The following is a 17484-nucleotide window of genomic DNA, read 5'->3' as shown; positions in this document are numbered from 1 at the left end:
AGACTTTTATACAGTTGTATGGAATAAGGGAGGAAGGCATAAATCTTACCGACGTCTATCGATTACATGGTTATCGAATTTCATCGAGAATACGGAGCACGATCCAAAGAAAGGATAACCAACCGAAAGATAGAATTACTAGACCTGTTTGTGATCGATTCCATTGTCGAATGGCGTACGAATAGTTCGAAATTGTAAAAAGTTTTAGATTTTCCGCTACATCTTCGTTCATATTTCAACAAATTTGTAAGATCGATCTACGATAGGTCGTGAAAATCTTTATCTTTACGTTCTACGATTAGATAATCTTTACGAGCATAAATTTTTACCAAATTGCATCGCGAGACAAGTTAAGAGTTAATTTAAGAACGAGACAAGATCTCTAGAAAATATCAACGCGATTTATGGTTTAGCGATAGCGATAGCAAAAAACATAACACGTTCTTGTAATTGTATAAGGCAACGAAAGACTCTTAATTAGCTCAAAAGGATACGCTAAATTTACAGTGAATTTTGGTAGCGTTTTATTTAAATAAAAGTTGCCTCTTTGTACTTGATTGAGTTGATGCTTTTGTGGGTGATCGTACACGTGTAAACATTTGTGTAACAATCCGAACAAAAATACTCGAGCGCCATAAAACAACTCGTGTCAAGTTTTCAAGATGTAACGACGCGATTATGCTGATGAGGTGCTCGCTTCTCCGCTAGATTGAGATTTCGCTTAAAATCAGATATTTTCTATTCGGTGGAAACAGAAGTTGCTGTTGATATATGATTATCGAGCTTCGAAACTTCGCGGGAACTTAACTACCGCGTTTAGATCGTTCGGATAAAAAATACGCGACAATATCTCGAATTCATCTAAGAAAGAAGTTGGTTGGAAACATTCCACATAAATAAAGGAGGCGCACGAAAGTCAAAAAAGATCAACTTCATTTTTTATTGGTTTTATCGGATTTCCAGGTACGTCGTTGATATTCGATTCTCAAAAGAAAAAATAAATTACTCTCAGAAGTACGTTCAGTGTAAAAGGTTGACCAAGTAAATATCGCTAAATTTCAACGTTATCGCTTTTCTCTACTTTTCGATTTTGGAGTTAATCGTTGCGATGAAACTCGATAGAATCTGGGGCATCGCGAGGGATCTACGGCGAGATTTTTTGCCAATCGGTTGGCTTCTCGACCGACGATAGAGCGACCTTTTGGCCAGGTTGGTCCGAAAAAACAGCGCCGTTCCACGCTGGCACGCCCAGCGCCAATGAGTTTCGCGTTAATGACTATTTAGAAGCACGATGCTCGCGTGCAGACGAACGGAATTAATTTTAAATTCGGTACACCGGTGAGTCACTGCACCACCCGAGCAACAAGAGGCTAATGACTAACTGTGCTTAATCACAGGTCAGATTTTTTTTTATCAGCCCGCTTCTTAGAACCGCAACTCGTAGCCGTTGTTTTTCAAATTAGAGAAAAAAGATATACGATTTCGCACTGATGGAGAAATCGTTCGTTTCTCTCGTCTTTTAATCTGATTTTCTGAACACCTTTTTTATGTAAATTTTACGCGTGAATTACGATACGCCATTAATAATCTTCGAGATTATATAAAAACCGGTCGTTGAGTTGTCAAAGTTTTGAACGTAAAACGCGTATATCGTCGAAAGATGGGTTTTTAAATTAGAAATTCGTCGATTAAAAACTTTTTTTCAATTTTTTCTCTTTAGCGATCGTTTTTTGGAAAGCTTTCGAAGACATCGACGCTACGAATAGTCCAACGGTTGATATAAAATAATTTAACGCAGCGTAGAAATAAAAATAAGAAATCGGGAGTCGAAAAACGCCGTTGCTATTGCAATGACGCTTTAACATGACGCACGATGTAAACGTTCCCATTTGGGTTGGTTTTCTAACAGCAGCTACTTCTCTTGGGACGCGATAACGCGCGAGGAGGACTGTGAATTTGTCAAGTTCGAGAGGGACGCTTTCAGTCACCCTTTTAAACGATATTGCTCGGAATAGCGCGTTGCTTGGCGAAGGTGAGAAAGATAAAGACTGAAATTCAGACTTTTGCTTAAGAGCCGAGTTTTAAATTTTGCGATATAAAACGCAAAAATAACTGGATACTTAACGAAAATATTACGAAGGATCCTAATAGGATTTAAAAGGACGATACGTTTTAACTATCTGTACGTTAAAACATCCCCAAAATGTCGATTATTCGATCTTTGAACCCATGTATAAGTTTAATATTTTGAATTTTACGTTTACTTTGTAAAACTTTGCTTCGACAGAATTTTTCTATCGTTGATAATTCGTACCTTGTAACTTTTGAAATACGTATCGCTGATAACGTTGGTTCGGTCTCTTCTACTTTCGCGTCTTCCATGTCTACTGCCCCCCCCCCCCCGCCCCCAAAAAAGCCAACAGAAACAAATCAAAAATCATTGCAAGTGAATCATCTTTCGTTAGACAAATTGAATCACCTGGCGGACATCTTTAGGAACTCGATCCCTTCTACGATAAGCAAAGCTGAACTAGAAATCTAGCAATTTTTCTCTCCTCGGGGGTTGAAACGACTCGCATAATGGGAAAGGGAAAGAAGACACCGGAGCTCGGTATTTTATTGCTTGGACGCGATACGATCGTGCTCGTTACCTTTAATAAGATCGCTCGCGAGGCATAAAATCGCGAGGGCATAATAACAACGTCCCGCGAGCGCAACGCCGGCCACGGACAATGTTATTGTAGGTGGAAGTGTGACGCATCACCGTTTTGAAATACTGCTATCAACGTCGGGACCCGGAATGATCGCGGTCGCGATCGTCCTGGATGCCGGACGTCGTGGAGATTTAGCGCTTGTCAGGACCGTTTCGTTCCAGTTTTACCGCCGCGAGCGTCTCGGATCGCTCGTATATCGCCGCGCGCTAATTAGGCGACAGCTAATTAGCGTGTACTCTCGCTGTTGCGGCTCGATCGTCGCGCGGGAAACGTCTTGTCTCGCCGGCGATCGGCTTTCGAACGAACGATGCTGTTGCAGGACTGGTCTTCGACCGCAGTTTCAATCGATTTGATTCGATAGCGAATACGTAAAGGTGGAGTTTTACGTGATCTATTACAGCGATGCGAAAAGTCGTGCTTTTGTTTTCCAGTGAATGGTTTTCGATTCTTTGTACGTAATAAACTTTGTACGTTTAGTTAAATTCCATTTATCGATGTCGATATTCATCGACAACGTCGTTGATAGAATCACCTTGTAGCAGCGGTCTGCCCAAGTCGATGTGAACGTTGCGCCTGACGGTTACAGCAAATCCAACCTTAACGGAATTTTTTCGAGTAAGCCAGAATGGAAATAGAACAGGGGATAAATTAAACGGCGAACACGAATCGAGCTTGTCTTCCGGTTACAGAGAAAGATCTCGTGATTATCAAGTGCAGCACCATAAACGCGAACGATAATAAACTAACGCTCGCGAAGCGACGTAAATCATTGGTTCCGTCCGAGCAAGCGTGCGTTCGGTTCGCCACGATCCTGGCTCGATTCGCGCGTGAAAGTAGACCATTTGCCAACAGCTTGTAGCGTAGAGACGCCGGTCCTTTGAGACCGGGGTCCTTTCGATGAAAATGAAACAGTTTCAGATAAGACAGAGATCTATGTCGCGCTTGGCCAGAGAAATGCGACGCGAAAAGAATCGATGACATTATTTGTAGCTGATTCTTAGACTTATAAAAATATGGAAACACGAAGGATACGAGGAAAGGAATTTTGCAATTTTTCAACTTCCTACAATTGTACGTTAACGGAGAAGATAAAAACAAAGCGTTCCAACTGAAAATATTATGGAAGATCATAAAAGGAAGGAGGAATCGGTTCATCCGTCGTTTTTCCGCCCAAAGTTTCCCTAAACTCAGCGATATATAGTATAGACGACGAAACTTAATTTTTCCGATCGTCTTTTCCGATAACCGATATCAACCGTTCCTGACTCACCGAACAAGTACAAGTCGACAAATTGTACCTATAACCACGCGCGCATCTATTACAAAATTGTTCGCGAGCAAACATTTCGTATCTCGCGACAAAGTACACCTCGAGAGTGGTTCGTAAAGCGTAAACGCGCACGAAACAAAGACGATAGCGACAAACGATTCGTCGATCGATGACCATTGCTCGAATTAGTTAAGATATTTTAAAATAAAGATTTGAAAGTAAATGATCGTGTTCCCATATATAAAATAACGAGAGTAACAGATGCAACAGCCACGGAAAAAGACATAGACGCGCTTTTATACTCGTCGCGTTTCCAAGATGCAGGGACAGCAGGTAATCGAATAGTCGACACCATGACGAAATCAAATTTCGTTGCTAAATTTTAACTGGTACCCCTCGATCATCGTAAACAATCGCCCACGTAAACAAGGCTGTCGCTTATAAATTTCTCGAGGCCGTCATACGAGTCACTTAAAACACGATGATATAAATTAAAAGACGTCCGTATCCCACCGATCGATCGCGAACACGGCCCGTTCCTTTTTCGGCTTTACACCGTGCTTTATTGCCTCGACTTAGGGTACCACCGGTTACGTGTTAATTTAGAAACACTCTCTGTCGATGATTATACTCGTACCGTTTTTACTCGAGCACGCGTAGATTCTTGATAGCAGCGGAGATTAAATATCGGAGATTTATGTTGTCGCTCGCATGCGTCAAGAAATTTTAATTAACCTTTTATATTTATATCTTATGGGCCAAGAGACGGAGAAAGTCTCGATGAAAGATCGATTTCCGATTTGTATTCAACGTCTACGTTTGGCGTTATGCGAGGATCCATCGTACGTTACAGCTATTCGACGCAACAAATTTCAATGCGAATCGATAAACTAAACTTCTCTCTCGCTCTTTCTCTAATCTTAGCGTTCGACGCGATTTATCAAAAATCAATAGACTCGAAATACCGTATATATTTATAAAGCCCGCATAAATTTCATCGACTGGTCAGATACTTCGAGTCCTTCGTAACATCTTCGGACATTAATAAGTAGCCAGGAAAGAAACGCGATATACACGCGTATACGTATACGTGCGATCTTGTATAACGCAGTGCGCAAATAGATCGAGGCTTGCTCTTCGAAATCAGCGCGCGTTGCGTCCTAATATGGACGCGATGCTCATTTCGCGTTCACGATTTACAGCTGAAATGAATTTATGGAAAGGCAAGCGTCCTCCGTTTCCTCCGCCCGTTCCAGCAGCCGCCGCCGCCACCGCCGTGAACGCCGACGAAACGATAAATTTCCCCGTTACCCTCTTCCGACACTAAATAGATGTACGCGCTGCCGTCCTTTGACATAAACGCTGGAGCATAAATTCATCAGACCCGGGACCGATCCACTCGCCTAACAGTCCTCCGCGTCGCCGCGTATACGATCCAACGTCCACTCACGGGGAAAACGACCTGTTGCTCGATAAATCGACGCCAACCTCGTGGAGAACGATCCACGGGCCGTTGGCTGACGTTACGACGTTTGCGAAGGTAATCTTCCTGTCAACGATGAACCGTGGCCGATCGTCGTATCGTTAGATCGTATTTTAGATTCTACTTTTTCTCGTTGTATCTCTATCGCGTCCTTTAAGACGTTTTCCAAGCAATTGTATCTTTCCATTGGCAATTTCTTACGTCCAAAGAGGAAACGAAGAGTAGGTACCGATACGTAAAACGTTAGGTATACTTATGCCGGTATAATTCGACGGTAAGAAAATTAGGTCGACACCGAGAGTATCGTCTATCGATTTGAGTAATTAAGAAAGTAGTTTTTGAAAGAGAGAAAATAACCGATCGGTGTGCTCAATGACATCTTTCGGGCGTTTGTGAAAATCTAGAAATTTAGGGAAAACTCCGTAGATCAAGAAGAACCAACTTCCTGTATTATCGTGTGTTTCTCTGGAAACTTTGTTCACGCGGTATATGTAAAACGAATAAAACGAAGAAGATCGAAATATTTCGAAGAGCGCGACTTTTATTCGGGTAACTGGTACAATGGTTAGGGGAAAAATTCGCTCGAGTGAAAGCGAACATTTTATCGCTAATTATATGTGAAAGTTGTATGAATGAAAGTGGAGACCATAAACATTTCCAAACAAATGATAAAATTCTTTTTTAACGAGATTGTTGCGAAGGAAAAAAGAAATTCGCGCTCGTTAATGTTCAAAGTCCCTATTCGGCAAACTATCGATCGTGCGTTACTTTTATTTTATAATTAATCATGCTTAATTTAATCTGATATAATATAATAATTTATCGTCTGATACACCGATACACCAAAACGGATACTCTGACCAATATCTCTTATAACCATACGATCTATAAAGAATTTCAGCACCCTCGAAAATGATAGAGACTCTCCTACGATATAATTCTGCGGGCGTAATAAATTCATAGACGATCGATCACCGATGTAAAACAGAAACTGCGACCAAGATCCCCTGTAGCAATGCGATCCATAAAGAATTTCAGCACCCTACGAGATGATAGAGACTCTGCTACGAGTCTGCGAATATAATAAATTAATAGATAATTGATCGGCAATGTAAAAGAGAAACTCCAACCAAGATCCCCTATGGCAACACGACCCATAAAGAGTTTCAGCACCCTCGAAAATGATAGAGAATCTCCTAGTCCTCTGTAATCGCAATAAATTAAGCGGGCAATCGATCGCTGATAAATCGAAAGAAAAATTACGACAAAGGTCGTTTATAGGCATGCGAGAACCTACGCGTTACGAAATCACCGCCATAAAATGATATCAACCCGTGTCGAAATTACCGTGAAGCATCCCTTTCGCGCTTAAAAGTCGAAAAAGAACGTTCAGGAAAGAGACACGTAAGAGAGAAAAAAGAAACATTCGCATAGAACGCGTGCTACGGTAATTTATATGGAATACGCGAGCACGAATCCTCCGAAGCATTTTCGACTCGGCGTGGATGTCGCGTGCTACATAAATTGGATGCATCGAGACACGCGGGAACGAGCGGCAGATACCGATCTGCTCGTTGGCGTCTTATAAATCAACGAGCCGATCGGCAAGAGATACGGATCTCGGCCGCGTTATAACCCGTGACTACGAGTCGCTCGGCCGATCGTGACGCCCGGCGTGAACGCGTCCATTTTCCTCGTCCATCGGTCGTCAGAGCGACGAGGACCACGTCGAAGACAATAAGAGCATCAAGGGTGGATCACGAGCCGCATACCTTCGTGTAGTCGCCTGCACGCGATGTATTTCATCGGTCAGTTCGCGACGTGTTTCTTGACTCGCGTTCGCACGTCACTTTCACGCGGAGAGGTAAAATGCAACTGAAGGATGATTTAATTTATCCGGTTGTTGATGTATGATCGTGTTGGAAGGCGTTTTTTAGACACCATAGATATATATGTTTGTAGATATATCGTTTCGTTATGTTAGAATCTTTACGCGTACGATGATCGACGCGAGAACGATTTACGTACTTTTAAATTCGAGTACGTTTACGAGACGTTTTGCTTTATTAGCATTTTTTATTTGAATATTATTTTCTGATATTGTTGCGTTAACGTTGTAGCAATGTAATATATTATCGTACAACCGAACCTAGCAAACTTATCGATTCGTTCTTTGTTCGATCGTTTTCGCTCATATCCATAAAAGGGAATTTCTTAAAAGAATCAACGTAAAATTTAAATAATTGGCGGATACGAGAAACAAATTGTTCTTCGATGATGCTATAACTTTTGAAGAAATTAACGAAAATTCGAAAATTGAAGCAAAATTGCGGCAACGAACAGGAGCAAAGACGGGCAAAGTAATTAGAAATTCTAATCAAAATTCGATCGGGTGTAAGATATAATTTGTAGAAATATTCTTAGGGATATAGGTGTAAGGATAAAAGATTTGTAAATTCAAGGTGTTCGGATAAAAAATCTTTCGTTAATGACAAAAATCTGATACGAATAATGTGTAACAAATATTTCGCACGAATCGACCAAACCAGTTATTCTCCAGTTTCAATGACATAGTTTTTAATATGAATCTGATAAGCTGCTACAAATAAGACACTACGTAACATTCGCGTCAAAGCTAAAACTACGGTTTCAAACTGTACGTTTCCAGATCGAATTTCCAGTTCGACAAAAATGAACAGCTGTATCAAAAATTCGGAATAAATCGAGGCTAGCTTATCGAGAAAAGACTGTAACAAATATATTGAATTTTATTCAAATGCTCTCGTGCTGTGTTTCGAGTAAGCATAAAATATATATACTCATCTATCATGGAGAACACTTTTCTGCGTTATTATTAAACATGAATTATTCATACGTACGTTCCCGATAAATGTTTTCACGTTCATAAAGGATGTATCGCATATTTTTATATGCTCGTTGACAACGCTTATATTCTACCCTGTCATACTATTTTACCATGAAGTTTTCTCGCCTGAAATTATTCCTTTGATATAACGTACCGGAAGATGCATATATAATCAAGAAACATACTATTAGGTGAACCATGAATTTTAATCTAGAAACATACATCGCACGGGTAATCGAAATATAATCCCTATAACGTAAATCCAAACTTGGTTATTCGTTTTATTTACACTTCGATCTACGCTTTGTAAGATTATTCCTACTTGAGGAATTGAACTGTCGGTATCTTGTGCGTTTATTAAGGGGAGGCTAAGATTAATTCGTACAAAAATAGGGCATGTTTTTCTGAATTATTTGTGACGACACGGTTAAAATCTCTTCGTTAAAACCAATAGTACATTAAAGTATGACATTCGAAGAATATTGTATAAAATTTTCACGGAGAAATATTAAAAGATATGGCAATGGCAGCAATTAAAAGAAACATAACGTTTACTTTGTCCAATAGTCCGTAACAATATTCCAAAGAAGGAAAAACCATATGCAATTCGGTAATTTACGACGGTTCATTAAAGTTGGGTTTACTACGCATAAAATTAAACAGGTCTAAATCCGCACGGCAAACAGTATTGTTCAAATCCTAACCGTCCCTCTTTACTCTAGCAATAAACCCTGGCCAACTCACTTTGTAATGAATCATTCCAATAAACGAAATAACCTCGAAAATGACTACCTTTTCTATAATACCTTTGAATGCGAGAAAACAAAGATGTTAGGTTATTTTACCGTTTTTTGTTCTGGAACAATTTCGATCGTGGAAGAAGAACCGATGCATCGGTCTTTGCTTACAAGGTAACTGCCACGATAACGTGGATCGATCAGAATCAGCGGTAAAAATCACGTCAAATGACTGGAAAGCACATGTCACGTAGTACGTACCTCTGTTCGCTTTCGCGATGCGCATGAACGCGTGATCGTGAATTATGATTCGACGAACGTAACGAACATCGATCGATGTTTTCGTGCGCTTTTAGGAAGATTCGTTATAGATACGTTCGAAAGATACGTCTATGAACAGTAATAGATTTTAATTTAGAACGTTTCTAGGATTTAAAATCATTATCGACGGAATAGGACAAAACGATTCCATTTACGAAAAAGAAGTTAACGCTAAGTGCGAGTCTGCAAACGGATATTTCGTAATATCGTTAAAATTGTTAGCGAAGCAGCGAATAAAGAACGTCTGGAAACTTGTTACATTTACGAAAAAGGATAGATATCTATGAAACTAGTTGATCGAAGTTGAAAAAAGTCGAGTCTACTTGGCGGTTCCATTAGGGCAATAAAAATCAAGCGAAACCCTTAATCGAGAAATCAAAGCCACGATGCGTAAAACCGTACCACGATATTCACGATGCATCGTGAAGATTGCTTCGTCAAACTCCATAAAATCGCCTCCGGATCCATCGGATGGCTCTTTGCAGTTTTATTTCGCGCGATAATTAGGCGTCGGTGTAAAAGGCGAGCCTGACGTTCGAATTAAAGTTGGCCGAGGTTGATGGCTGCCAAGCGAGCGCAAAATCAACTTGGACGCGGGACGGTATCGCGTAGGTGTTTGGAACGAGGAGCGACCGAGCTGAGGCGAAAGGAAAGGGGGAAAAAAACATCGAGAGAAGAAAGGAACGCGGCGGTAACTCATTCAGCATGGCAAACGAGCTGAAAGAGCTCCGCGGGTAATTAATTGTGCTAGCGCTTTACGCGACCCTACGTGTGTCGGAAAGCTGTAAATTAGCGTGACGGAAACGCCAGGGGACAGTGTGGGCTTGCGCCGTTGATGTATCATGCTTGTCGACGAAATGAAGTAGATCGGATCGCGCGACGTGGATTAAAACGTGCGCCACGCGGACGAATTGGACAAAAATGCAGCCTCGCACTTAATAAATGCCATCTTCGGATCGCGCAACGAAGAACGTAGGTTTTCTTCGCGAATGTAAAACGAGGTAGAAACGATAATCCAAAGTTGCGACATTTGCGGAGAGAGTCGGACATTTTTAGTTGAGTCAAAGACCGAGTATAAGCTTTGGCCGAGTTTAAAGATTTATGCGTTCGTAGAAAATTTGAGGAACGCGCATAATATGCAAGAGCGCATAAAACGTTCAAAGCGAAATACTCGTTGTCGTATTTAGCAGATAGAACGAATCTCTTAGATTCCAGTTCTTTAATCGGATTCGTACAAATATGGATTTGCATAGCCATTCGCGGCCAAGTTGTTGGAAACGATAGAATTCTATTTGCATAAAGTACGACAATTAAAATAAAACTGAAAAGTATCAGGAATTCTACGCAGAATAATTTCGCGTAGAGTTATGTTCGCTCTTATGTAAATGTATCTATTCGTGAAACGCTGGAAAATAGGATTTATATTAGGATTTATAGGGAAAAAAGAAATAGAATCTACGCCGAAAGATTCGACGCGAGTCTTTCCAACAAAAGTTTCAACGTTTTATCGAAAGATTGCCAAACACCCGTCGAACGTACAAAAGAGTAAGCGTCCAGGTGCACCGGGACAGACAATTAACGCTTTCTTTCAAAAACAGCCTGCTCTTCTTTGTATTGTTCCGAGGATGGTACCGTCTATCGTAACTCTATCTGCCACGCGTTCTTACCACGTTTTTACGTATAGCTGGAAATCCCTATACACGTTTGCTACCTATCGTGCAAACTGGACAGACTGGACTGCTTCGATGTTAGATCTAACAGGAAATTTCTCACTGATCTATTTCAGGAAGCAGGGAAGCAGCTTTCACGTACGCAATAAGTTCAGCGGGTGTAACGTACGCCGTGACCGCAGCTTGCAGCAGAGGCAACATCACCGCATGCGGTTGTGAACCGACCGTGAGGTAAACTCGTTGTCGTTGCTTTTACGTTTTCTTTTCGCCGGTTAACGCTGGTTATCAAAGCGGCTATGTACGTACTTGAAAGTATATTCGAAGGTCGTTCTAGTTTCTGTATCGCGTAAGATTACGATCGCATGGGAGGGTCGACGAGAGATCGTTGGACGATATCAGTTCGCAAAAACGGTGCAACATTTTCAAACGACCTGATAACATCCGATTAACGCTAGGTTTACGGGCGTTTCGTATATACCTATCTCTACGGGACCCGTCAAATTGACGGATAAACGAAAATACGCATTTTTCATTAAAAAATCGATTTATTCGAATTAAGTCTACAAGCAACGATATTAGGCTTCGCGTTTAAATAAATTATTAATAAATAAAACGTCTTTTTTTTAAATTATCACTAAAAAAATAACAATAACGTTAACACGACCCGCCAATTTGTCGGATTTCGAACTTCGAAATGAAATATCTCAAAAACCATCAATTTTAACCATTTTGCATCGTAAATTAATCACTTCATCTAAAGAATTTATGCACAAAATTATTTTTTCCTGGGCTTTCTAATTTTTGAAATCTGTATGTAGTATATCTATCTCTACGAGCATTTTCTAGCAATTTTCTAGCAATCATGAGTAAATTCAAGAAATATAATAAGATATTGGACAAAATGTCAACATCAATGAAGATTGTTCTGAGGATACCTCCGAAGAAGATCAGTATGAATTAGGCCAAAGCGAGGCTGACAGTGAAAGCTTTGAATACATCGAAAGTGGAGAGATAGAAGGATCTTCGGATAGTGAAGAGGAACACTTCTTGAAAGTGTGTCGTAACAAGAAAAGGATGCGTATTCTTTTTAGTTCTGACTCCGAGGATGAAAGGACGAGCGTTCCAAACATATCCCAAAATGTAATAGGTGAAATTGAAATTGCAATTGACGGGACATAGTGCATAAAACTGAAAGCAGGCGAATCTAGGGATAGGACGCCCGTTCGTATGATATTCAAGGATATCGCAGGGCCTACTGGCTATGCTAAGAGAAATATTATGTCGGGTTATGTAACTAGTGCTTTCGAATTAATAATTGACAGACACATAATGGAATACGGAAACGATTGCACTGATACCGAGGCGCATCGAGTTTTGAAAAAGGACTGGACAATCACAATTGCTGAGTTGCGTAGTTTTCTAGGAATTCTATATACCCGGGGCGCATATGAAGCGAGATCATTGAAAGCCTCCGAAAGATTACAAACAGATAAATTTGCGCTGATATCCGAAATATGGAACAGATTTATAAGTAATAGCCAGGCCTGTTACAAGCCATATGAAAATATCTCGATAGATGAACAATTATTTCCAACGAAAGCTTGATGCAGGTTTACGCGATATATACCGAATAAGCCTCATAAATTTGACATTAAGTTTTGGTTAGCAGTTGACGTCCAAACAAAATATATTTTGAATGGTTTCCCATATATGGGGAAAGATGAAACTCGATGCTCGAGAGAAAAAAGGACAAGATGACGTTGTTTTCCTCAAATTTATATAAATTAGAAAACTGCACACTTACTGTGTACAAAAGTAAATCTAAAGTAAAAGTCCTCCTTCTAAGCACCAAACATACAGGTGTACGAATAGAAGATCATTATAAACGTGTTCCAGAAACCATTGCTTTTTACAATAAAACAAAGTATGGTGTTGACCAAATGGCACGCAAATATAGCGTGAAAGCAAGAAGTTTCCGATGGTCTCTTCGAGTCTTTTTCAATATTTTGCATTTGGCAGCGATAAACGCGTGGATACTATATAAAGAGTGTATCAGATCGAAAATATCCAGAAAGGAATTCATATTTTGTTTAGCCGAGGAATTAACTGAAGAAAACAAGGACAACATTTGCCAAAGATCGGACGCTTCATTTCTGTCACCTTCAACGTCAGAAGTGCGAAAAAGTTGCCAAGTGGATTATTGCAAAAAAAATAGAAGTAATAATTATTGTTTATATTGCGAAAAGATCGTATGCGGAAAATGCACGAACAATATTCAGTATATTTGCAAAAAATGTGCTCAATAGATATGATTAGCCTGTACTGTTAATGTTATTGTTATTTTTTTAGTGATAATTTTTAAAAAAGACTTTTTATTTATTAATAATTTATTTAAATGCGAGGCCTAATATCGTTCCTTTCAGACTTAATTCGAATAAATCGGTTTTTTAAAGAAAAATGCGTATTTTCGTTTACCCGTCAATTTGACGGGTGCCGTAGAGATAGGTATACCACATACAGATTTCAAAAATTAGAAAGCCTAGGAAAAAATAATTTTGTGTATAAATTCTTCAGATGAAATGATTAATTTACGATGCAAAATGGTTAAAATTGGTGCTATGGTTTTTGAGATATTTCAGTTCGAAGTTCGAAATCCGTCAAATTGACGGGTCCCGTAAACCTAGTGTTAAGAATCGAATTTCTTCGAATAGAAACACAAAAGTTACATACAGCGATAACGTAATAGCTCTCTGGTAAAAATTTCACGCAGAACGACGCAGACATTTTTCGACGCGCGCTTACCTAATTTCCAATTTAATGAAACGCTTGTTCGTCAAAGTTCGGGTGTTCTTTTTACAGGACGAGGAAGGAGTTGCCGGCAAATGGCTGGGAATGGGGCGGTTGCAGCGCGGACGTCACCTACGGGATGAGGTAAGGATCATTATCTCGATCCGTAATGAATTCGTAGTCGGTTCCCTTTGCACGTGTCACGTGCGTGTAAAACCTCTATGACGCTGTACGTCACGACAGTTGTTATACACGCATGGATTTTAATATTATAATTTAATGTTAGGTTCGCGCGTAGGTTTCTGGACGCGAGGGAAGTCGAGGGTGACGCGAGGAGCCTGATGAACCTTCATAACAATAAAGCAGGACGGAAGGTGAGTAATGCCAGTCACCCGTTAATGATTCATTCCTTTTAACGCGCTAAAAGTAACAGAAATGTCGTTAAACCAACGTCTTCGTATATCCGTTCGCTATCTTATCGCGAATTATTTTCTAATAATTTTAATTTAAAAGTTTGTTATACCTCGCGCAAATTACGTATAATATTCTCACATCGATCGTATCGTTTATACACAGGCTGTAGAAAAACGTGGATATACGTTCGTTATACGACATTCGTTATAGAAAATGTATAGAAGACGATTTGAAGTATCGAGAGAGAGAGAGAGAGAGAGAGAGAGAGAGAGAGAGAGAGAGAGAGAGAGAGAGAGAATGAAAGAAGATTGCGTAGAAAAACGCCAACTAGTCGTGCATAGATATTTGGTGTAAAATTAAATTTTCTATTTATAACTTGAAAAATAATCGTCGATCGACAGTTTCGTACGCGAATCTTCCTTCGTTTTCTTGACCTTTTATATTTATAAAATTATAAAATTGCCTTTATATATATTTTTCAATAGCTTGTGTATCTCTCTTGCTGTTCGAAGATATCATACGATCGAAAAAATTGTAATAATTAATCTAGATTTTGAAAATTTGAACAAAGAAAGATGTCGTACGATAAATACCTTTCAGCGAACAAACTGCCTCCATATCGATACCGTACGAAGTCGGCAAACTATGTAAATTCTAAACGAACCAAGTAGAAAAGGTGTGTCGCATTTCGTTATTGTCTTCGCGGAATATCCCCAATTTTAGTGACTCAGGGTAAAACCAGGTTTAATATTCGTTCTGTCCTGCAATCCATAATGTAAAGAGCGGTCCCTATTGAATTTTTAGCATCGTATCGTAAAGCAATTCGTATGGACGATACTTGATATAAGAGAATAGGGTTTAGGGACGCAAATAAGAATTAAGGATCTGCAAATAAGGATCTGGGAATAACCCAACTACTTGGTACTTGAGATTTACGTGGATTACCTTCTATAACAGGATAATTGTTTCATAACGGTAAATTCTTTGTACCAAGTTACGATTGTTTGACCCTTGGACCTTTTGAAAATATACGAAAATGAAACTTTTTCGTTGCTTGAAAAATTCCTTGGTTAACTAAAATATTCCATCCGTGAAAACCGATCAAAAGACTATCGAATACGATCGGAAGGGTATTTAACCCTGATTCTCAAAATTCCGACGTTGATCTAGTCGTTGGATCTAGTCTCGCGTCAGAAAGATTAGCGTCCGGGAATTCGAGAATAAAACGTATATTCGTTATACGGTAAAGTTAAAATTAAGGTTTGCGAGAAAGGATGGAACTGTGTGCCGCAGGTAGAACGCGTAAATGGCGAGGCTTAATTGGGGAAAGTTCCCGGAGCTTTCGTCTTCCTCGATGGGCTTTATTATCGAGACGGCGATAAAAACTCGCATATATCGTGTGGTTGCCCTCCGCGTGCGCGTACGATCTGTACGCCTGCTAACGATTTATTCTTAACGTCGATCGCTTCGCCGCACCGCGTACTTTATGCTCCAGACGATTTTTTTCAACCCACCTCTGCACCCGCCCCTCACCGTCTCCCGATAATTCGAAATGTAAACCAGTTTTCCGAGCATACGCGTCGATCGTCGGGCACACAATGAGCGAAGAGACGGAGAAACGCGTGCGTCGAACACGATGCGAACGTGTTCTAATCGTAAGAGCAGAGTTTCGCAGTTTTTGCAAAATCGTAGTTTGTCGGTAACTGTAGCAGTTACTTCGCTTCGTAGGATATCGTTGGAGCGGCAGCTACTACGGATGATGAAATGATAGAATCACGATATGAAAAAGATAAATGTAACGTACAACGAATCACGGAAGTACGTGCTCGTATTTTCCCTATTGCCGACTTTGAAAAATTGATATTTCTTCGCGATACGAATATAAAAGTCGTATGTTCGTGGAGAATAATTAGCCAAGCTTTAAAATAGCGAACGATAGCATAATTATTTCGCGATTTCGTAGGAACTTTAGACTTAAAGACGTATAATCGATCGTTAACATAGTAGGAAAGATAGAAATTTGAAATTACGATGTTGCTATAAACGGCATGGATTACATGCTGAATTGCGTGAGTATTGTTTCATTGCAGATAGTTAAAGCTCTGCTGCAAACAGAGTGCAAATGTCACGGCGTGTCCGGTTCTTGCACCGTGAGAACCTGCTGGCGAACCTTGCCTAGTTTTCGTCAGATCGGCGATGCACTGATGAAAAAGTATTACAGAGCCAGGCCCGTGATAGCGATTACCCCACCGCCACCCCCTACGATCCAGGTAATTTCTGTAAAAGTGGGTCGACGTTGCCAGGACGTAACGTACGATCATATTCTACAGACGATTGCAACGCTAAACGATTACGTCGCCACATATGATACGCCTATTTTTCCACTATGTTGCCTGAATATATAGAATTAATACGCGGTTAGTGCGCGGCAAAAATACAAATTTTCTGCGAGAATATAGAAAGCGATTCGTTAAGGATAGGTTAACATTCTTTCGCGTAGTTGCTAAATTATCAGCGACGATGGAAATAATGTTACGCTCTCGATGATAATTTACGTTTTTTAATATTCGATATCGATATCGGAAATTAAATTGCGCAACGACTCTTACAGATACGAGTTGAATCTTTTTATACGTTCGGTTGGCAACTCTAACATTTTCTTACGGCGAATTTGTTTAATTACGTACGGACCTGTTGTAGAAGCTGTGATAAAATTTCTTATGGAAATGGCTTACGAAGCGCGTGAAGATAAATGTTCGAACGTAGCATAATAATTCGTAAACTACTTTCACGAGTAATAATTTTATCGTTTCTTACTCGTTCTCGCAGAGTTTGGATACGTTGCATTCAACGTCGGCTGAAATAGTGCCGATCCTGGGGAACGACGCGAAAACTCAAGGGAAACCAAACGACGTTGGAAAGACTCGACACGATCGACAACCCCCAAAGAAAGCAACGAAACCAAGGAGGCCGCACTTGGTATTGAAAAGGACAAAGTCAAGCGGGGGTTCGAGCGTAGGACAGAAAAGGATTCCAAAGAGAAGCGACCTTGTGTTTTTACAACCCTCGCCTAATTACTGTGAGCCAGATTTGGCGCAAGGTAGTCTAGGAACCCAAGGCAGATATTGCAATCGTACTAGCAAAGGTGACGTATATATGATATTCGACGTTCTATCCTTTTATCGCTGCAGGCTATTTAACGAAAAGCTTCGTAGTTTCCAA

General features: G+C 40.1%; 1 protein-coding gene across 6 annotated transcripts in view; it reads left to right on the top strand.

The window, feature by feature from the left end:
* Positions 1-17484, top strand: part of LOC126922234 (protein Wnt-7b) — a 120842-nt gene that overhangs the window by 102039 nt on the left and 1319 nt on the right. For 3 of the 6 annotated variants that reach the window (XM_050734656.1, XM_050734655.1, XM_050734653.1), the window contains exons 3-7: positions 11178-11292; positions 13921-13992; positions 14135-14222; positions 16353-16532; positions 17092-17407. In XM_050734656.1, coding sequence (XP_050590613.1) covers positions 11178-11292; positions 13921-13992; positions 14135-14222; positions 16353-16532; positions 17092-17407 — 771 coding nt within the window. The remainder of the gene's footprint in view (positions 1-11177; positions 11293-13920; positions 13993-14134; positions 14223-16352; positions 16533-17091; positions 17408-17484) is intronic. The other 3 variants (XM_050734654.1, XM_050734659.1, XM_050734657.1) reach the window with 3 other exon arrangements.

This window comes from Bombus affinis, chromosome 11 (assembly GCF_024516045.1).
Source record: "Bombus affinis isolate iyBomAffi1 chromosome 11, iyBomAffi1.2, whole genome shotgun sequence".
NCBI lineage: Eukaryota > Metazoa > Arthropoda > Insecta > Hymenoptera > Apidae > Bombus > Bombus affinis.
The sequence above is the reverse complement of the archived record's forward strand: the minus strand, read 5'-3'. Positions and strand labels throughout refer to the sequence as shown.